This window comes from Mustela lutreola, chromosome 12 (assembly GCF_030435805.1).
Source record: "Mustela lutreola isolate mMusLut2 chromosome 12, mMusLut2.pri, whole genome shotgun sequence".
Classification (NCBI taxonomy): domain Eukaryota; kingdom Metazoa; phylum Chordata; class Mammalia; order Carnivora; family Mustelidae; genus Mustela; species Mustela lutreola.
The window spans coordinates 95,193,671-95,216,999 of NC_081301.1; the positions used below are offsets into that span (position 1 = coordinate 95,193,671).

A 23,329-nucleotide genomic window follows, 5' to 3' on the forward strand; every position below is an offset into this window, starting at 1 on the left:
ACCAGACAGAGGAAGGCATACCGTGGGAGTGCGGCTCTCTCTTCAAGACAAGCAGGAGCGCCAGCGGGGGGTGTGGGGATCCCGAAGACACTAAACTTGAGAGCCACACAGGGGACACAGCCCACTCCTCAGACCATCAGGTGGCTGGGGAAGAAGGTCAGGGAAGAGCAGACCTCTGCCCTGCCACTGCCTACCTGGAGCTGAGGGTGGAGAAGCAGGTCCCCAGGGGGAGGCTGGCTTCCCGCAGACACAGCCCCATCCTTGGGGTCTAGGCAGCCAGTCCCATCTGTAGCCAATACAAGTTTCGGTCCCTCTTGTTTGAGGGATACATTTAAAAGAACAGGAGGAAAGGAGAACCCCACTTTTTCAGAAGAAAACCAATGAAGGGGAAGGCATGGAGAGAGGACGAGAAAACATTAAAGAAATATGGTTAAAAAAACAGGTCCTATCCGCGCTTCAGAGCCCTGTCCCTGCGCACCCCATCCTTATGAGCCCGAACGGACGGGCCGGAGACACGGGGTTGGTCATCCAGACTTGCGTCCGAGTTGGCCTTCTCTCGCACCTGCGTTGAGTCTTACTAGTGAAAAGCCTCACAATGTAGTGGGATCACAGCGGCCTAAGTTCAAATGCAACCATGCAACCTCGACTCTTGCTTCATGTGTAAAATGGGCTTAATGGTGTCTAGACCACACATCGCTCCGAGAAAGAAATGGAGTACTTTAGTGGGTTAGTGTTCCCCAAATATTCATGAGGCCCTGGAGCCTCAGAATATGACCTTATTTGAAGTAGGGTATTTGCAGGTGTAATTAATTAAGAGGAGGTCATCCTGGATTAGGGTGGGCAATAATCCAATGGCTGGTGTCCTTCTAAGAAGAGGAAAGGGGGCCGCCTGGGTGGCTCAGTGGGTTAAAGCCTCTGCCTTTGGCTCGGGTCATGATCCCACGGGGTCCTGGGATCGAGCCCCGCATCGGGCTCTCTGCTCAGCGGGGAGCCTGCTTCCTCCTCTCTCTTTCTCTGCCTGCCTCTCTGCCTACCTGTGATCTCTGTCTGTCAAATAAATAAATAAATAAAATCTTAAAAAAAAAAAAAAAAAAAAAGAAGAGGAAAGGACATTTGAAGAACTAAGGTCATGTGAAGATGGAGACAGAGATTAGAGTGGTCAACTACAATCCCAGAATGCCAAGGCTTGCCAGAATCTGCCAGAAGCTAGGAAGAGGCAAGGGAGCATTCTTCCCGGAAGCCTTCACAGGGCGTGTGGCCTGTTTTCACATCTCTGTCGCCTCCAGAAATGTGAGAGCGCTGGGAGCACAGTGTCTGTTGTTTGAAGCCACACCATCTTGTGGTAACTCCTGACGACATCCCTGGGAAGCTCACACTGGAACCTCAACCCGTGTGAGCTTCCAGGCGCAGAGTGAGAACATGCTGGCGTTCTTTCGCAACCCCTCCTGCCACGATGCTTGCGATGCTTGTGCCTGCTTCCCCAGGGACATGGTTCAAGGAGTACCTGAGGGCCAAGAAGCCATGCTTAAAAGCAAAACCAAAACTTCTCAGGAGGCTGGGCTTCGGTCAGTTCCTCACAGCCAGTTTTGGTTTGAATTACCCTCCTGTTACAAGGAAGCTGGATGGAGAGGATATCTTCTCCTCCCTTGCCTCAAGGACTTTAAGTGACGGTTTTTCTTGACCCATCCGTGTAGGTCCCTCTGCCAGCCAGAAGGAGTCCTGCCTTGGAGCTACTGCTTGTTGTAGTGCTCAAGGCAGACCCTACATTTGTTTTGTTTTGTTTTGTTTGGGCTGTTTGTTGGCTTCCAGGAGGGGATCTGATGCAAGGGCAACTATTGTTGTATTTTCCTTTGCGTCTTTCCCTGAGGAGAGGTACCAAGTTCTGCTGCTGCGAGTAGCTAAGAGGCTGAGACTCTCTCCTATCTTGAGCCGGTGTTGCAGATGGTGATGAGGCCGCCACGGTTGGGTAAGTGCGAGCAGACTTTCACTCCACACCACTGGGGGCAGGAGGAAATCTGCCTTGGCAGTTGTGCTCACAGACACCAACAAGCTCATTTCTGGCTGTCTCCAAAAGAGTGGGATTTCTCCTCCTTGCTTGTCTACTTATTACTCGTGTTGGAAAGTTTTAGGAGATGAGGGTTTGTTTGTTTGTTTCTGCATGTAATAAATGCTCAGGGAAAAAGAAACGAACTGTCTTGAGATTGCCTCTCAGCTTACCATTTGGGGAGGATCATTGGAACTTAAAAATTTGTGTCTTTTTTTACAATAGACATCTTTTGTGGTTATCCCTTTGGCAGGCAATCACCAGTCCAGGTGAGCCAGTGTTTACAAGCTATGCTCTAAGGATAAGCTGTTGAAAACACAGAAGTGCAACAACAAAAATGGACCTACAATTAAATTAACTTCTAATACAGGCAACCGTTAGTTAAAAAAGCAACATGATTTGATTAGATCAAGTTTAGCTAAATGAGAGAAACCTGCGGCCTCCATTCTTATTGCTCTCTGCCGGGGTGTGGATAGTAGAAAAGAGGTGACTATGGGTTCTCATGGGAGAGGGTCGAAAGGAGCGGCTTGAGTGAAATTCCCTACAGATAAGGCCTTCTAACGCTGAACTCTCATGGTTCTGTGGAATGGAATCACAGAGAGCCGTTGACAGAATGCACAGCAAGAATACTCAGTGTCAACAATAATCAGACACGGTCTCGGGAGTCAAATGCCAATTCCTTGGATATTCTCCAAGCTCCCTTCCAAGCCTGAGAATCAAGGAGTGGATGAACCACATTGCTCTGAGAGCAGAAGCGGTCTGCGCATGTTCACCGCTTGAACTCTCACTACCAGCAGCTCTTCCTTACCTGCAGCTTCCAGGTGTCTTCTCCATATTTCGCTTGTGTGGGAGCCTTTCCCTTCAGCCAGAGCTCTTCCTGGGCAAGGACTGCGCCTTTCAGGTTCTCTCAATCCCAAGTGCCTGGCACAGTGCATAGGTGACATGAGGGAATCTCAAAGTTTAGCCAGCCCCAGTCAGCTCAATGCCTTCCAGCCCTCTCTACCCTCTCTAAGGGCTTGTTCCACTTCTAATTTTCCAGACCTCTGTTATTAACCCCTTCTGCTTCTTGGAGTTTTCCTCCCTGGGCCCTGAGAAGCTATGGTGGGGAAGCTTCTCATACTCTTAGGACCATTTCTTCTTTGCCTTCTTCTCTTGTCTCCTATGCCCGCTCTCCTAATTTGGGGGCATTCGTCAGACTTCAGACCTTTTTCTCTAACCTGTGTTTTTAAGAAAGTTGATTCATTCCCCAATGTCAATTAATATTTGCATATTGGAATAACTTTTTTATCTTTATCTCTATCACTGAATTGTGTCCCAAACTTTAGGCTTTCATTTTTCTTATATTGTTTCAATTCCTTCATGACTCAAACCCAATTCATTTCATAGAACTCAGCTCGAAAACCTGGTTCCTGATCTAGTATTTCCTTCGTCTCACCCTTCTGCTGTGGCGTCAGTATGGTCTGAATTGTCAAGTCTCAAAACCACAGTCCACTTGTTGCCTCTCCTTCTTTCCTGAATGGATGATCACTTGTTAGTTGCTTTGTCAATTGTTTTGTGAATTGCCTTGTAGTCAGTTTCTCCTTCCTCTGCCTTTCTTCCCTTTTCTGACCCTGAATCGGGGACTTGACCAAATATTTGGATTAATACCATGACCCTCTAATTGAGTGACTAGCATTCCATTTCACTCCCTCAGTTCTATACGGATTAAAAAAAAAAAATTAAAAAGAAAAGAACAAAAAATCCCAGCAGCTTTCATCTATTTTAAATACTCCTTTTAGTAACTGTCACTCTCTCTTCCTGGCAGCTCTACCTGGCATTAAGCCCTTGACATTTTTGGCTCAACCTGCATTTCCAGTGTAGATATGGTACTCCCAGTACCCCTCAACAAGCTCTGTGTGTGTGAACCTCTGAGATTATCTCTAACATTTCTTCAGGACCTCAAGAGTAGCTCCAACTCTCCAAAGCCCACTCATCTTAGAAGTATCCTTCCACCCATCAGCTTCCATGGTTTGGGCATTTCCATGCAACACCTTTCACATCACTTCTTACCATTTTTCGTGTGTACAGAATTTTGGCTTTCTGACTATGATACCATGTCTTCAAGGGCAGGAACCCTTTCTTACTTGAACCTTTTTCTTGATTCCACACTTTGATTTGAATTGATTCCCTAACTTGAAGACTTGCAAAACAGTGGGAGCATAGTGTTTGTTGGCTAAAGAGTTGAGATGCAATTTGAATTTAAGTTAAACTTGAACTGAGGTTAAATAGACTATTGTCTCCTAATGCCTAGCTCAAAGACCACACAGTCAAAAGAAACAGCTTCCCTAGTGACCTGGCGGAGAGCAAAGGCAGGGCAGCAATCTGAGCAGGACTTTTCACCAATCTAAAAAGAGTATCTTTTGCTTCCTCTCTCTCTCTCAAGCCTGAGAACTTGTGAGTGAGAGTCCCTTCATGACTCTTCGTAGAGGCGCCAGAAAATGTTCTTGAATCTTTTTTCCTATGCTGTTCTGTTCTGTTTTATACCACGATGACATCTCAACTGCTAGGGTGTGTTCATGGGCAGCATTGTTAAGAATTACCCAGAAATTAATTAAGAATTATCTGGAAATAAAGAAATTCTGCTAAACTGATTAAATGATTGAAAACTGATTTTTTTCTGCTCATGTTCTTATGTACCCCTTTGAGGGTAGCTTGCCTGAGAACAGATAGCTACAATGAGCATCTGTCTGAGGAAAGCTCCAGCCCAAACAGCTCATACGTAAGGAATATACAATTAAGATAAAAACGAAAAGCCGTGCAGCCCTAGACAGTAAGATACTTAACATCCAGACCAAGGTGAATTTTAAAAGGCGAGACTGAAGAGGAGGTATGGTTGTTTGAGCACGTTCATTTCATCTCATGGTGAAGAGTCATCTCTATGCTCTTTTGGCCAAAGGAGAGCCTTACATATGGATGCTTTATAAATTATCATTGAGTTATTTAATTTTGGTAATGTACTCTATAAGTTCTCCAAATAAACTCTTTCAGGCTTTGCCAGCATGAATAGAAAAGAATTCATACTTTCCTAATATTGAAGGTTTCCAGAATCTGCTCTTTCAGAAAATGTCATTTTCCTAAAGCACCCAGAGGGCAAAGATCTCATTGAGGTAGACTGGCCTTTTGAGAGAGTTTGGTGAGGGGCTTGGGGTACCTATGCAAATATTCTTTGGGGAGACAACCTTGTAAATAATCCTACTAAAGAGATATTCTTTTAATCTCCCATCTCTTGTGGAAGCACTTCCTTCCACATGCACCTTCGCTCAAGCAATTTTAAGGGGGCGGGTGATGTCCCCACCCCGTTAGCAGCCCATTCCACTGTCAGTGACTTAAACTGATGAAAATTTCTTTCTTATTTGGGGCCAAAATTATTAGCCAAATTAAGTTTTCTGTTTCTCCAATAGACAACGGAGTCAACTTGGGGGCCAGTACTCTCAGAGTATGATGCTAAATTGCCATGCATGTACTCATTCATCTGTCCATTCAGGGAACAGTCGTAATTGGTTATAAATAGTTATGAACACTCATGAAACACACACACACGCACACATACACGCACACACACACAAATAAAAAGAAAATTATTATAAGGACCTAACAGTTCAAAGAACTCTTGTTCTAGCACAGAAGACCTATGTGTATGTAACCAGTTACTATACCAGTGTGGAGGTAAGTGCTATTAACACTAGTTAATAGCAGATAACAATTAAGGCAAGAGGAACAGCTGAGAGCAGTTAGGAAAGGCTTATCTCCTTGTGTTGAAGGCAGAAGAACGTAAGGCCACTTAAGGAAATATTTTTGACCCAGGACAGTTTCTTTGAGCTCAAGTAGAAATTGAGATATAGAGAAAATAAGATTAGACAAGATAAAGTAAGATCAGAAATGAGAGATTAGACTCTCAGAGCCCCTGTGAGGACCTAGTCATGGAGAGCACATGTATTATTTCTGTGACTGAGGCAGGAGGGACCAGATCACAAAGGGTTATATAGTCCACGCTAAGGCCTTATAAATGGTGGGAGCTTTGAAGTCTTTCCAGCAGGAGTGTCATGATCACATTTGGTAATTCCTTGTTCAGGAGATTCTTCTGTACAGGTGAAGGGCTCATTCCTTCAGCCAGTATTATCGGACTGCCAACGGCCCACCGGCCACGGCTCTAGAGACTGAAGGAAAGTAGTACGCGAAACAAAGATGTCAGTCATTTTAGTGATATTCTTATGTACCATAGCAGCTGATGATCTAATATAAATGAATACATTATATGGTATGTTAGGTGGGATTGAGTGCCCTGGAAAAGAGGAAAGTTGGGCATGCTGGAGAGAGAGGCGCTGCTCCCGCAATCTGCACGAGGCAGTCTCACCAGAGAGCAAGGGAAGTCTCTGGATATGGGGAGGCGCACCCTGGCAGCAAGGTCAGCGCTTGGGCAGTGAATCTGAGAAAGAAGCCCACAGGCCTGGGAGCAGGCTTAGGGCCGTTTAGAGATTTCCAGAGTCCCAGGATCCCAGACTGCAATGGGTGGTGGGGTCAAGAGCTCCAGAGGACACTGTCAGCTTTGCAAATGCTTCAAACTGCAGGGAGAGGCATGGCCACTCTTGGGTCTTCTAAAGTATGGGGCGCAAGACAAATGTCTCTCTTGCCTGGGCTACTAGACAGCCTTAGCATTTTATTCTCAGTGAAATGTTGAGTCATCAAAGGATTTTGAGCAGGAAGCTCTGCTTCAGTATAAGGAGGAATGACAAGAATTAAGGTGATAGCAGTGGGGTTGTAAAAAGAAAAGGCATCATCCAGAAATATCCCAACACAGAATTAACAGGACTGGGGGATGGACTGGATTTTCAAGATGAGAGATGTGTGAGTTTAAGATGACACACGCAAGATTCTGGCTTGAGGTGGCTGTTATTATTATTATTGGCATTATAGGAAAAGGGGGCACAAAGAGTTTTAATAAAGCGTCCAGGGTCTTAAAGGCTCATAATTTCTAGACCCAGGATTTGAGCTCAAATGTGTCTGACTTTAGAGGTTGAGATCTTATCCATTGCACAGAAGATAGTACTCCTAGAAGGTTGGAAAGTACCTTCCTAACAGTGTCTATCTCTCTCTTGGCCAAAGAAGACATTGTACAAGGAAAGTCCCCGCAGATGGGCAAAGAGAGGGAAGTTACAGCCGGCGGTGGGGGGGGGGGGGGGGGTGAGCCAGACATCCTTTCTGTTGCCAGAGCATGTTACATGCTCTTGTTTTGAGCTCCAGAAATGCTGATGCTGGGCAAGTGCAGCATTAGGATGATACCTTGTCTGGGTACATTTGCATTTCAATAAGGAGCAGGGTCTTCAAGTCCAGCTAAGGTCCAGCATTTCCCTATGGAAAGCACTTGATGGGGCTCCCAGTTGATACCACCTGATGTGTCCCTCCCTAAAATGAGAACAAGACTACAGCCCACTGTGGACCTCACAGTCTCTTCTAGCTATGGCCTCATTGCTCGCTCCCATTATAACACTCTTCTCTGAAATGCTGCCTGTATTCTCCTGTCTCTGCACCCTTACCCTTATTTTCTCTCCACTTTACACCGGCTCTCATCTGCACAAATCCCCCCCGATGTCCTGCTTGGCAGGCTCACTCATGACCTCCAGCAGCATGACCTCTCAGCAGCATTTGGCTCAACGGAGCACTCCCTCCTTATAGCACTGCCTTTTAAGCTCTTTCATTATAATTGAGGTATGGGGAGGCCAACAGATCAGGAGATAACTGCTAGTGAAAAAAAAAAAGTTTGTTGTTCTCAGACCCAGAGAGAAGGAGGCATGCCACACTTTAGGGGCCACACAGGGAGGCATCAGGGTCAGACAGGAGGCAGAGCAGAAGGGGAAATGTGGCTAGAAGTCTTTATTGTGGTTTCCACAAGAAGGAGTGGGCAAGGCAGGGTAGGCAGGCTTCAATTGTCTAGTTTGAAATAGCTCATCAGGATTTGGAACAGAGGGGCTCTCCCTTGTTGTGTGGTACCTGGCCCTGGGGAGGTTAGGGCCATAAAGGAGAAGATTGAAGTTAGGGGTTCTCAGTTGTTTCATTTGCACTTGAAAGGCCTCCCCTGCGTGAGTTGTTTACTATCTCTAGGAACTGGCTAATCCTGGGAGGGGCAACCTTGCAGGATCAGCAGGCATCAGAATACAGAAAATAAAAGACTTGATTAATTTCCATTTTTGCCCTTTCCCTGGATCTTCTTTGCTAGTGCCATCCCTCCCAGAGATCCCTGCATGTTGGAATCCCCCACATCTCAATCCTTGGACGCTTCTTCTCTCCTGTGTCTCTTGTGGTGATGTCATGCAGCTCCCTGGCATTAGGTAACAAGTAGCCATTGAGGACTCCCAAATTTCTCTCTACCCCAAACTCTAGACTGTTATCCAATTGCTTACTAAACATCTTCATGTGAATGACTAGAGTCTCAAACCCTGTACTGATTTCTGCTCCTTAATCTGTTTTTTTCCATCTTCTCCAGTTTAAAGTTAGCCCTTTGCTTTTCCTAGAGCTTCAGCCTGAAGGGTAACCCTACGGTCTTGCACATATTTAGTGGCCCACGGAGCTGCTCTCAAGGAACATAGGCTGTGGATGCCATCTTGGTGCTCTCCCTCTGCCCTGCTTCCACTCAGCAGTGGAAAGCAGTGATCCAGAAGAAAGATGATATGGTCATCTGGAGCCCAGATTTTTGTGACCAACTCTAGAGAACACCTCCAGATTGCCTGGCCTTGGTGGCCAATAGGACTTACAGTTCCAGCCCACAGGACTGTATTATTTGCATATATCACTAGTTGCTGCCTAAGGATCTGACTTTCAACCAACCTGAATCTAGGTGCTAAGATCCTCCTCTTTGGGCTACTGACAGGTCTTGGCATATCCTCCACTGCTGGAAGCTATTAAAAATAAAATCGATGGCTTAGACAAGCACAAAGGTTTGCAGGACAACCAAGAACTGAGGCACGGTTAGAGATCAAGTTTCATTTCCTACATAAGATCAGTTTTTCAAGACTGGGAGAGGGAGTTGTTTCATCTACTGTGTAGAAACACAGAGAGTCAGGCAAAATGAAGTAACTAAGGAATATATTCCAAAGTCTTCAATAAATAACATCAGAAATATTGGACAGCCATACACAATAGAATTAAACTGGACCACTCTTCTACACCATGCACAGAAATTAATTCAAAATGGATTAAAGACTTGAATCTAAGACCTGAAACCAAAAACGTCCTAGAAGAAAACATAGGTGATGAGCTCCTTGACATTGGAGTTGGTGATAATTTTTTAATCTGACACCAACCAAAACCAAAAACAACAAAAGCAAAAATTAAACTTAAAAAGTATCAAACTAAAAAGCTTCTGCACAGCAAAGGAAACCATCAATAAATTTAAGTCAACCTGCTGAATGGGAGAAATATTTGCAAATCATGTATCTGATAAAAATATGAGTCCAAAATACCTAAAGAACTCACACAACTCAATAGTAACGCGCGCACACACACACAGAGTAAAAATAAAAATGGGTAGAGGATCTGATAAGATATTTTTCAAAAAAAGACAAATAACCAACAGGTTCATGAAAAGATGCTCAACATCAGTAATCACCAAGGAAATGCAAATCAAAACCACCATGAGCTATCACCTCACACTTGTTAGAATGGCTAGTATCAAAAAGATAAGAGATAACAAGTGTTGGTGAGGATGTGGAAAAATGGAAATCCCTATGCACACTGGATTCTAAGTTGGTACAGCCACTGTGGAAAACAGTGTGGAGGTTCCTAAAAAAATGATAAATAAAAAATAAAACTACCATATGATCCAACTACCATATGATTCCACTTCTGGGTGTTTATCTGAAGAAAATGAAAATGCTAACACAAAAAGATATATGTACTCCATGTTTGTTGCAGTATTATTTTCAATAGCCAAGACATGAATCAACCTGCTTTCCTGTGTGTACGTGTGTGCATGTAATGGAATATTACTCAGCCAAGAAAAGAATGAAACTTTGCTATTTGCATCAACATGGATGGACCTCAAGAGTATTATTACACTAAGTGAATTAAGTCAGAGAAAGATGAATGCTGTATGGTTTCACTTATGTGTGGAATCTAAAACAAATAAACAAACCAAGCTCATAGATACAGAGAACAGATTGGTGGTTGCCAGAGGTAGGGGTTAAGGGGGTGGGAGAAATGGGTAAACTGGTTTATTTTTCCTAGTTTTTAAAAAATTGGAAGAAAAAATAGGACATCGTAGAGAAAGGTTAATTGCATGCTTGGGCAGCAGAGACATGAAATCAGCTTAAGGCAACTTGTGCAGAAAGCAAACAAGCTTCCCAAGATTAATAGGAATGTGTGAAAAGCAAACAGAGGCTACCTTGAAGGAACTTCTAGTGGCTAAAATTACAGTGATTAAGACTATAAAAGAACAATTATTGGGGCACCTGGGTGGCTCAGTTGATTAAATGGCTGCCTTCTGCTTAGGTCATGATCCCAGGGTGCTGGGGTTGAGCCCCGCTTCAGGTTTCTCACTCAGCAGGGAGCCTGTTTCTCCCCCTCTCTCTGCCTGGTACTCTGCTTGTGCTCTCTCTCTGTCTATGTCAAATAAATAAACAAACTCCTTTAAAAAAAAAAAAGAACAATTATTATTATTTTTAAAAGCCCTCAAAATGGATCAGGGACCTAAATATAAGAACTAAAACTATAAAATACTCAGAAGAAAATATAGATGTAAGTCTTTGTAACCTTGGATTTGGTGATGGTTTCTTAGATATGCCACCTAAAGCATAACCAATAAAAGAAAAAAATAGATAAATTGGGCTTCATCAGAATTAAATTAATTTGTGCTTTAAAATTAAATTAAAATATTTGTGCTTCAAAGAACGCTATCAAGGAACTGAAAAGACAATTTGCAGAATGAGAGAACATATTGGCACATTATGTATTTGATACTTTGGCAGTTTCTCAAAAAGTTAAACAAAGAATTACCATTTAGCCAAGCAATTCCACTCCTACATATCCAAGAGAATTGAAAACATGTCTACACGGAAGTTTGTACGTGAATGTCCATAGCAGCATTATTCTAAAAGCCAACAACTAGAAACAGCCCAAATGTCCATCAACTGATGAATGGATAAACAAGATGTATATTCATACAATGAAATACTATTCAATCATGAAAAGGAATGAGGTATCAATACATGCTACAACATAAATGAATCTTGAAAATATTAAGCTCAGTGAAAACAGCTAGATTCGAAAGGCCACATAGTATATGATTCCATTTTTATGAAATATCCAGAATGAGCAAAACAACAGAGACAGAAAGTATGTTGGTGGTTGCTAGAGATTGGAAGGACAGGAGAGGGGAATTGGGAAATTACCATCAATGGGTAGTGGGTTCCCTTTTAGGGTGATGAAAATAATCCAAAATTAGATAGTGGTGTGGATTTCACAATTCTGTGAATATACTGAAAACCACTGAATTGTACCACTAAATTGTCTGTATTTTAAGTATATATGAATATATGCATACACACACACTCTTTTATTGTATGTCAATTATACTTCAAGAAGGCTGTTGGAAAAAATAAGTTTAAAGAACAAATATATATTTGTATATAATATATTCCTCTCTACAGACCACTTCTCACCTCCACCAGCACCACCATTCAAACCAAACTATCATCTCTGTGAAAACATTCCTCACTGATCCTCCTGCTTCTAATCTTGTCCAACCCACTGTCCTTCCCAAGTCTCTATTGTCTATGCCAAAGCTGAGTCCTCTTTTGAAAATGTAATGAGATCATGTTGTTCACCTGATCCCAGATCCTCTGCTGGCTTTCCATCACACTCAGAGAAGCATCTGACTTAGACGTATGGCTCCAACCAATTTCCCTTGGAAAAATGGTTCCATGGCCAGTAAAATTTGGAAAGTCTCTTTGAAGACAGACTAGTTCACAGTGATATATCCTGTCCCTTTTGACTCAACCACAAAAAGTCCTTGGATTTGAGAAAGCCTGAGAACAAAGGTAGAAGTGTAGGAGGGCTAGCAGGACCAAAGTCAGGCACCCACTCAGTGTAGCCAGTTCTGTGCTCTTCCTGTCTAAACTTCTTAGTAACATGTAGTTCAAATAATCGGCAAACTTGATCACAACACTCAAAAGAGCCTGACACTCTCCTGCTCAGGCAAATATCAAGTATTTATTGAGAATCTCTCTCTGCTCTACTGAGCCCTGTCCTTGAGTATCTGACTCCCAGAGTTCAAGGCCACCTGAAGAAGTTGGTGTGCACTATTCATTTGACAGTCATTTGGTTTTCAAGGACCCACTACTGAAAAAACTATGGGAGGTTTTGTGGAGGAGACAAAGAGGCTCAGATAATTACCAGTGTGGGTGACTCATGAGAACAGGTTCATAGTCAGGAAAGGAAGAAGAGCTTCTGATTTGGATCGATGAAGAACACCTTGCTTCCTCTTACCTCGTCTCCCATCTCCTCCGGGCAACAACTTTGAACTTCTCTTCCTGGGGGTCCACCATGACTCTGCTGCCTCCAAGATGACCAGAAGGCAGTAGGCTCCAGTACAACGGAGCCCCTGGGAGAGAAGCTAAAACTTCTCTTCTAGGGGCTTGTTTATGTGTCATTTCCCTGTTTTCAGGAATGAGCAAGTCACCCAATCACGAGACCCAGCAAAACTGTAGGAAGCGCTGAGACGTTCAATTGTCTGTTTCAGATCGGATACAGACCATGTTCCTCCTTCCGCTAATTTTGAGCCTGGGAATGCAGCTTCATCAGACAGCAGGTAAGAACGGGCGAAAGGAGGGGGTCTGAGGAAGAGGAGTAAGCAGTTGCCCCCAGCTGAAGCCGATGATGAGAATGGGGTCCTCATGCTGAAGTCGTTCTCTGACAGGAAGTGGGATTACTCTGTTACGTGCACAGTAAAAAGAATGGTGCCTAGGTGGCCTGTGCTTGCCCATGTCCCTGTCTTACAGAAACAATAACCATTGGGCAGATGAGGAAACTGGAATTTAGAGAAGTTATTTAATTTACCCAAGATTATGTAGTTAATAGACGCCACAGACAAGCTTTCTACACAACTAATGTCCTTTCTGCAAGGACATCAGCTAGGTGATGTTGATAAACAAGCATGGCAGGCAGCTCCTAATCTTCCCCCTTTGGAAGGGGATTTTGGAATTAAGTTTGACTATACACATATATTCAGTGTTGATACTTGGATATTCACAAAACCAAAAAGTATGATTGATGGATTATGTTGAAGAATTAACCAAAAGATGAGGTGCCCGAGCGGCTCAGTTGTTAAGTATCCGCCTTCAGCTCAGGTCATGATCCCAGGGTCCTGAGATCGAGCTGTCTCTCCCTCTCTGTCAAATAAATAAATGATATCTTTTTAAAAAGAGAGAATTAACCAAAAGGAAAGTATAAACAAGTTGTATCTTGCTTTCTCCTCAAGTTTAAAATTCTTCTCTGCTTTCCACTATACATTATGCAGATGATATCAGTTCAAACAAATATTAATTACCTGCCTAAATTGGACTGCTTTCTCCTCAGGGGTCTTTTTGTTTTTTGTTAAGTCTGATCATTTCCCATCTCCCTAATTAAGGAGTTTTAACTTCAAAGGTTTCTCATAGAGGCTACCTGAGCGGCAAAATGTAACAAAAGGGTCTGAGGATGGAAAAAAACGTTTATTTCTGGGGAGGGGAAGCAGTCCAGGATGAGGATTAAGAAGGACAATCTTTTTTTTTTTTTTAAAGATTTTATTTATTTATTAGAGAGAGAGAGCGCGCAAGAGAGGGAACACAAGCAGGGGGAGAGGGAGAAGCAGGCTTCCCACTGAGCAGGGAGCTCCACATGGGGCTCGATCCCAGGACCCTGGGATCATGACCTGAGCCGAAGGAGATGCTTAATGGCTGAGCCACTCAGGCGCCCCAGGAAGGACAATGTTAACTAGTATGTTTCCCAGGTGGTGTTGTTTTTTTTTTTTTAACAAGAAATATGCATTTATTTGTGTATTAAAAGAAGTATTATGCCCTTACTTGTCTATTAAAAGAAATATAAAAAAATTACACTTGTATGATAAAAATATAAATTTTAAGATATAAGAATTATTTTCAAAAGAATGCTTTCAAAAGCATTTGAAGGCATCAGATTATAGCATCAGGTGCCTGAGGACAGCCGCAGCTCTCAGGGCGGCCACCCTGCTGGCCTCCTCCCCCTCACTGTGCTTGTTCACCCCTAAACTTTCTCACCCCTAAACTTCCTCTCTTTGAGAAAGAAAAAAAGATAATGTGGACTGAATCAATATAATTCTTTATTACCTTCTCTATGTAAATTTATATTTTTAAATTTTAAAAAGAATGCTCATAACAGCATTGTTAATCCTTCCAGAAAAGAAGCCCAAAACAACCAAATCCACATTAATCAACAGGATAATGCATAAATTGTGGTATATGAACAGAATGGAAAAACATACAGCATTCAAATAAATTAATTGCAAAAATATGCAACTACATTTAAGAGTCTTAGTAACATAATATTGATTAAAAAATACAAAAAGATCAAACACGGAATACAACATATAGTACAATGGCCTTTTTATAAACAATATATACCTATAGCTATATATATTGCAATATACCTATATATGTATAATATATGCATATAATGCATGTGATATGCATATCATAATGATATGATATAAGCAGTATATATATGTGTATGTGTGTGTGTATATATGTATGTATGTGTGTGTGTGTGTGTCTGCTACATATCTAGAGATGTGTGTGTGTATATGATAGAGCTAGAAAATAAGCCAGAGATTAATATACACAATATTCAGGATGCTGATTACCTTTGGTGGAGATGTATGTCATTAGTAATGTTCTGGTTCTTGGGGTAGGTAATGGATTCGCAGGAGTTCATTTTCTTTGATTTGATATCCTTTAAAAATTTTTTGTAATTTAAACTTCTTTGTTGTAAAAGTTGCCACAGGCAGAGAAAACCACATGAAACAAGTGTAAACCATCATGTTGCTGTAAGATGAATGCTTGTAACCAGTCACCCATGTCAAGTGGTAGACCTGTACCAGCCTTCCCTGAAAACATTCCCCTGCCCCAGTCCTACATAACCTCCCCCCAATAACACTCTACTATCTACCCTTTTCTCCATTAAAAAATTTTCCTAAATATCATTAAAAGAAATATTAGTAAGCACTCAGCAAAATATGTTCTTTATAGTTTCTGAATCAGCAAATACAGATATCGCTCATTTTAAAGTGAATCTATATATTTCATTGGATATGCTGTAATTTATTTAACCAGTCCTTTATTGAGAGAATACAGTTATTTAAAAAGCAATCGTTTCTTGCTAGATTAATGCTTGAAAAAATGTGTTTCCTAAAGACTGTGATGAAGGCTGACTCTGAGTATGACCCACATAAACCATTGACCATGAACCCTTTCCTTACTTGCCTGTCTGTGGGTGCTCTGTTCTGTTGTCTACCCAACAGCTTAATTGGCAGAATACATTTTCATTTCATTGTTTAAACATTTATTTATTTTAAAATTGACATAAGCAACATTTAGTCTTTTTAATAGAAACATCTACGAGTTTTTGGCAAACATGTGATCATACAAACAACGCCACAATCAAGATCCAGAACAGTTCCACCACTTGCCAAGCAAACAAACACAAGACACTCCCCAACTCTTAAAGCGAGGTACCCACTGATCTATTCTCTGTCCTATAGTTTTAAATTTTCCAGATAATCACATACATGGGATTATCTGCTACATACCTAGAGATGTGCTTTTTTCTGGCTTCTTTCGCTTAGCATAAAGCAATTGATTTTGTTTATTCATTCATTCATTCATTCGAGAGAGAGAGTTTGCACAAGCAGGCAAAGCAGCAGGCAGAGGGAGAGGGAGGAGCTGCTGGCTCCCCAGTGAGCAAGGAACCTGATGTGGGACTCAATCCCAGGACCCGGGATCACGACCTGAGCTGAAGGCAGATACTCCAACTGAGCCACGCAGGCGCCCCATCATAACGCAACTGAGATTTACCCATGCTTTTATAGTATCAGGAACTCATTCCTTTCTGTTGCTGAGTAGTATTCCCTATAGAGACCAAATTTTGCTTATTCATTCCCCAGCTGAGGGACTTTTGGGTTGTTTCCTGTTTGGGGCAATTATGAATCAAGTTACTATAAGTGCTAATGTATAGATTTTTGTTAGAACATACGTTTTCATTTCACCTGGGTAAATACTTGGGAGTAGGATCGCTGGGTCATGTGGTAAGTATATACTTAATTTTATAAGAAACCAGCAAACCTCTCCATAGTAGCTGGATTTCTTTGCTTTCCCAGCAGCAAAGTATAAGCACTCCAGTTGTTGCATTCCTGGGAGCCCTTGGCATTGACATTTTTGTGTTTTATAAAGTCATTTTAATAGGTGTGTTGAAGTATCTCTTTGTGGCTTAATTTGCATTTTCCTAGTATGTCATGATGATAAGCGTATTTTCACATGGCAATTGGACATATCCATATGCCTTCTTTGGTAAAGTTTGTATTCAAACTATTTGACCATTTTTAATTGGTTTATTCATTTTCTTACTTAGTTTTAGAGTTCTTTGTATAATCCAAATGCAAGTCCTTTAACAGATGTGTGATATGCAAGTATTTTTCTCTCAGTCTGCGGCTCATCTTTTCATTCTCTTAACAGTGTCTTTTTTACACAGCAAAGATTTTAAGTTTGGTGGAATCCAGCTTATCCTTGTTTCTCACACGGACTATGCTTCTGGCATCATGTCTGAGAACTCTGCCCAGGCCAAGCGCTCAAAGATTCTCTCCTATGTTTTCTTCTAAACACATGATAGTTGTACATTTTACATTTAGGTTTATGATCCATCCTGAGTTAATTGTCATATAAGATATAAAGTATAGGTTGAAGGTAATTCTTTTTCTTTTCCGTGTGTGGATGTCCAGTTTCTTCAGCCTCTTTTGTTGAAAAGACTCTCCTTTCTTTATTGAATTGCCTCTGCACATGTGTCAAACATCAATTGGTCATATTCGTGTGGGTCTATTTCTGGACTCCATTCTGTGTCTGTTCTCTGCGTGTACCCTTTCCCTCATAGCACACTCTTCTGATATCTGTAATATTGTAATTCTTTTTTTCTTATGTTTTTATTTCAAAACCTAAGGTCGTCTTGTAACCGAGACACGGTTAAGGGGAAATATTCATTTCTGTATTTTCTCATGTCTTGGAGGAAAAGTAGCTCCAATTATTATTCCTTTTATTCATATTTTTCCTTCTTCCTTCATCCTCCAGGGAGGGATAAAAGCCAGGGGGTCACATGACCATGGTGACACTTGAGGTCACTCTGGGGTGGGGACCACACCTTGGGTCACTCCACTTAACCTATCTTCAGGCTCTGAAACTACTTCTTCAGATCCCTGAGGTATACAAAGCAGAACTATCAGGCTGCAGAAAGGATTTCTAAGAGCTGACATGTCCCCATGCAGTATTCCTACAAAGAGGAGTAGATGAGTCAGGAGCCCAGAGCAGGCTTCTATCCTAAACTAACAACTAGAGCTTTCTGAAGGCTGTGGTTGTGTCAAACAGACCCCACCTTTCAAGTTCATTAAGTACAGAGTCTGAAAAAACTTCAACTTCTGTTATTTTTTTTTTTAAGATTTTATTTATTTATCAGAGAGTGAGGGGGGGAGAGAGCGAGCACAGGCAGACAGAATGGCAGGCAGAGGCAGAGGGAGAAGCAGGCTCCCTGCTGAGCAAGGAGCCCGATGTGGGACTCGATCCCAGGACGATGGGATCATGACCTGAGCCGAAGGCAGCTGCTTAACCAACTGAGCCACCCAGGCGTCCCTCAACTTCTGTTATTAAATGGAAAAAAAAATGTATAAAATTAGCTTGAAGGGGAAGCTATTTTGGGAGGTAATGCAAATGATTTGTTTTGTGTTTCTGGAGACGTGACAGGTGCTGACTCCTATAGATGCCTGATTGCAAATAAAAGACAGTTTTCCTACGAACTTTCAGAAAGGCTCCAGCATTACTGAAGCCAGCTGCTTTCATTTGCTTAAGGAAAATGCATGTATGAATTTTACATGCCCTGGCCAAATGTGTTACCCTTTAATTTACTCAGGGAGCCAGAATGAATGGGAAAACCTGCTTTGTTTTGCTTTTGTCTGCTTAATTTTGTAGTTGCAGAAACTTTCCAATGTTCTCCTTTGTCTCATAACTTCAGGAGTTCAATGCTAGGTTGAAGCTTAATATAATAACCTCTAATTTCAAGCTGTATTACAAAAGTATAGTCATCCAAACAATATGTTATTGGCATAAAAACAGACATATAGGTCAATCAAATGGAATAAAGAACCCAGAAATACACACACACACATACGCACACACCCACACAAACCAAATTATATTTTCCTTACCATAAAGTTGAAAAGTATATCTATCTCCTTCATGGATATAATATATACACGCCAGTGGATACATTGTCGTATCTGTAGAGTTGTTAGTATAGGCTTTCGAGACACAGAGATACGAACTGGAATTCCAACTCCATGAGTTACCACTCTTGACCTTGGGCAAGTTGTATCACTTCTGTAAGCCTGTTTCACCATCCGTGAGATAGGCATGATAACTCCTGCCTTGCAGGGTTTGGGGAATGCCAAAGGAGATGATGACGTAAAGATTAGCCCAGTGTCTGCCTCACTGTGTTGAATAAATGTTGAGGATTACTCTGCTTCCCAGTGAGAGCCCAAGTGCAGGCTCATGTTAAAAGAATGCTTCTCAGACAGTGACGTCCACATGAACCACCTCCGCTTTGTTAAAAGGTGGAGTCTGCTTCTCTAGGTCTGAGGCTGGGCCTGAGATTGGAAATCCCTTGCTTGCTTCCAGGTGAAGCTGAGGCGGGATCATAAAAGATATTTGCCTGTGCAGGTATTTTGTTTATCTAACCTATGCTTCCTAATACTCTGCCCATTAGAAGCTTCCAAGGAAATCTTTAAAAAAATAATGGATGCTGGCCTCACAAAAGGATTAGAATTTATATTTAAAGAATCCAAGGTGGGGTCTGGTATTTTTTTAAAAAGCCTCCCGAGTGATTCCAATAATGGCCACAGTTGAGGCACCCTGCTTAGTGACTGTGATGTGCATCCAGGCTTGAGAAACATATCTTCATGCAGTTGTTTGCAACTGTAATTTTATTGCCTCTGTAATTTACATCAAGTAAGAATAATTTAGGATCTTAAAAGTATATTGCATTTCCTGAACTCCTCATTTTTATGGGGTAATCAAGCTCTCAGCTTTGCACATCTTAGAAGCTTTAATTGAGAAAAATTCCACCAAATAACAATTAGTCCTCTAGTTTTCTGAGCTACTCAGATATTTGATTCGGGTTTGCTAATTACTCTTTCCTCTTACGAACATTAGCTGAAAAATATCACCTGCCTAAGAGCCCCTACACACACTCTGCACAAAGCAGAGGAGAAAAGAAGCAAGCAGAAAATGGACTTTTGTCAAAGGCCCAGAGTGTAAAGAGGGGAGTTCTGCTGTCTGCTATGGGGAGTTCCAGAGGAAGTTACTTCTCTCTCTCTCATGAGAAGAAAGCCTAAGTGCGGTAGATAAATTTGCTAAATAAATTCAATAGAGGCAGCACCCAAGGTCCTCCGACACATATATCAGACTTAGCAACTGAACTTACTTGCAAATCCCATTTATCCTCCCTGCTTCCTGCTGTATCATGTGTGGAAAAAAAAAAAAAAATTCCTGAACCTGGCACACGGAAGACGGTTGCTGATGTACCAGATGGATGAGTAAATATTCCTCTGCAGGCCAGAGTGGATTGGGTAGCAGGTAGCTCTGTCTTGGTTAAAAGAGGACTTAGTAACTCAACGTTTGGCGATGACCCCCATCAGAAAGGGATCTACCCTTAAGAGGTCCTTTTAGAGACACCCAGAGTGAGAGTTACTACGAGTGGATGTCATGAAATGGAATCATGCAGGAAGTTCGGAAGCACAAATCTCTGTTCACGTGTGTCATCTCACAGTCTTCCCAACCTGTCCAGGCAAATGCGGGTGTAATCAGCAGTGTTTGACCGAGAAGCACTCATGTTCTAGATCTGCCTCAGCCCCAGCCTGCTGGCAGATGTGAATTCTTTCCTGTACTGCAAATCTGTCAGAAAGGCGTGTTAATGTTCTAGTCATGGTGAAAACAGGGCTTGCAAAATGTAAACTCGCCCAGTTGTTCTTGAGAAAGCTCAAGTTTGGGCGTCACTACCAAGTGTGCTGTGTGATGATTAAGAATGCCAGCCAGCTTGTGCCCCAGGGGCAAGTTGCAGTTTGATGAGAGGAAGACAGAAGTGGTCAGGCTCATCCTCTCTTACTTCTCCCTCTTGCTGCCATTTGCCAAACTCTTAAGTGGGAGGAACTATGTGCCAGGCGCTGAAGACACCAAAACAAACAGCCTGGTCACTACCTTCAAAGTCTTGCAGCATTGTAGGAGGAGAAACTCAGGTCAGAAGAGAATTGCAGTGTGAACCATTTAAGCAATAGGAAACCCAAAATTTACTAGTACCTTATTTATTTATTTTAAGATTTTATTTATTCACTTGACAGACAGAGATCACAACTAGGTAGAGAGGCAGGCAGAGAGAGAAGAGAAAGCAGGCTCCCCGCTGAGCGGAGAACCCGATGTGGGACTCGATCCCAGGACCCTGGGATCATGACCTGAGCCAAAGGCAGAGGCTTTAACCCACTGAGCCACCCAGGAACCCTTTACTAGTACTTTAAAATCTATTGCCCAGTAGGTTCCTGGGTGGCTTAGTCAGTTAAGCATCTGCCTTTGGCTCAGGTCGTGATCCCAGGGTCCTGGGATGGAGCCCTGCAATGTGACGTCTCCCTCTCCTCTGCCCCTCCCCCTCAAACTGTGCTCTTTCAAATAAATAAATAAAATCTTTCAAGAAAAAAATCTATTGCCCAGGATGGTCAGGGAATGGGCTGTCCTGGTTAATAAAATATCACAGTTAATGAAGAATGGCCCTCGGAGCACCTGGATGACTCAGGGGGTTAAGCCTCTGCCTTCAGCTTAAGTCATGATCTCAGGGTCCTGGGATCAAGGCCCACATCAGACTCTCTGCTCAGCAGGGAGCCTGCTTCCCCCTCTTTCTGCCTGCCTCTCTGCCTACTTGTGATCTGTCTCTGTCAAATAAATAAATAAAATCCTTAAAAAAAAAGAATGGCCCTTGTTAGGTCCGTTATTAAACGAAATGAGACTGAGACAAAGTGAAAGTTATTTAAAGCTTTATTTTATGATAAGTATTAGAAGTCAGACTGATTGGTCAGGGGAACGAGACTGAGACAAGGTGAAAGTTATACAAAGTTCTATTTTATGTCAAGCATTAGAAGTCAGACTGACCGGCCAGGGCCATCTCTGAAGAGAGCGACCACCCCCAGCTTACAGGCTCAAGAATTGACTAACTGACCGGTCAGGGCCGCCTCCGAAGAGGGTGACCCTCTCCATCTTACAGATTACCTTTTATAGAGCAAAAGTCTGGCCACACATAGGTGGCCAATGAGATTGTAGTCATGGTAGGTCACACTAGGTGGCCAATTGAATTATAATTTACCCTATAGTAGCTGTTTGACCCAACCTATTACTCTGGTCAGAATGGGTGCTCAAGGTTGGCGCCCAAACTGTGGGCTTTACATTCTTTGGTGGTTAGGGAAAAAGCATGTGTGTTTTTTACTGATTGGATGTCTCCACCCGGCCCGACTCGTCCTTGTATTCTGGGCTCTGTTATTAGGACTGGATGACCATATTTTACTGGTTCCCCAGACTTGCTTCTAAGTAAGTTCCTCTGGGGGAAGGGAGCAGGGTCAGTTTAAGTTTTATTGCACAAACAAGAAAATGGCTTTTAACCAAGATGGAGTTGCTCTGGCTAAATAGGTCCTTGCAGCCCTGTGTTACATGTACAGATTACCACTTTCCCAAGAATTTTAACAGGGTACAAAAGACAGGAACCAGTGTTTGCTGACCACCTATCCCCTGCCAAAATAAGGCACTGCATACGTGCCATTTTGTCTAATATTCACCACAGTACTTAGATGCAGATATTAACCTTACACATTTATAGATAAGGAGAGACTCACAGAGCTAAATGACATATTCAAGATCAAAGAGCTCATAATCTCACCCCAGTCGCTCTGTCACTAGACCCCATGCTCTTACTGTACTGCTTTTTGTAATAGTAACATCTTGAATAGCATATGCTTAGAAGCCACAAATATTTGTTGAATGGACGTCTTGACTAATTAAATGAATGAATGAAGCAAGCTGTCCTGAATATAATTTGATCTAGTCTTTTGTCATCGTTCAGAAATTACGTTAAGATCTTGCCACACCTCTGTGTAATGAATATCCATTCACTAATGATGGAGGTGACATAACCTTGTGCAGTTTCCCACAGTGTCTTCATGCACACACTACCTTCATTAGTTTTACTTTGCTTTACCACTCTTCATGCCGTTGTTTTTATAGAATTCCTTTAAATCAACTCAGCTTTTATTCTTTGAGAACAACAGAAAACAAGGACCACTGTTACTGGTAAACAGAGGATATAAGCAAAAATAAATGTGATGAAAGCAGTGTTATTAAATTCTACCCCGATACCTACAGTATCTGCCTGGAAGCTTTCTCTTTTATTAAAGGGAGAAATAGCCATTATTGGAGGTATGAGAATCTAGTTGCAAATTATATGTTACTTGAAGGGTTGAAACAGGATTAAAGAGGAAATAAATTCCTCTCTGAATAACTCAGTTCCCTTTAGGCCTTAATTCGACCTTAAATATAATTATTTTGCATGCTTCATATTTGCCTCCTATTTTGGGACATACTGTTGCAGTAACTATAGAATTTTAGCGAAACAACTAATTGGCTCCCAATTTTAACTTCACTAACTGTGTGTCCTGGCGTGAACTTCTTTGAGCCAGTTTCCTCAACTGTAAAGCAGTAATAGTAATACATATTTCATGGTTGTATTTTCAGGATTAAATGATGTAGTTATAGAAGCCTAGCACGGTGCCGGGTGCATAGTAGGTCTACACTAAATATTAGTTCTATTCTTCCTTTCTCCTTACTGACAGAAAAGAAGAACCTTGTCCAGTGGGCTGATGTGACACGGTGGTTAAGGGCACACCTGGGTCTGATC

The 23,329-nt window shown here is 42.1% G+C and overlaps 1 protein-coding gene across 5 annotated transcripts in view; it reads left to right on the forward strand.

Annotated features, from left to right (window-relative positions):
• The first annotated feature begins 1,513 nt into the window (after positions 1–1,513).
• Positions 1,514–23,329, forward strand: part of PDCD1LG2 (programmed cell death 1 ligand 2) — a 56,813-nt gene continuing 34,997 nt past the window's right edge. For 2 of the 5 annotated variants that reach the window (XR_009346632.1, XM_059143366.1), the window contains exons 1-2: positions 1,514–1,966; positions 12,816–12,884. Coding sequence is in view for 3 of the 5 variants with exons in the window: in XM_059143366.1 (XP_058999349.1) it covers positions 1,942–1,966; positions 12,816–12,884 (94 nt within the window). In the remaining 2 variants the exon portion in view is untranslated. Of the gene's footprint in view, positions 1,967–12,740; positions 12,885–23,329 lie in introns of all 5 variants that reach the window. The other 3 variants (XR_009346633.1, XM_059143369.1, XM_059143368.1) reach the window with 3 other exon arrangements.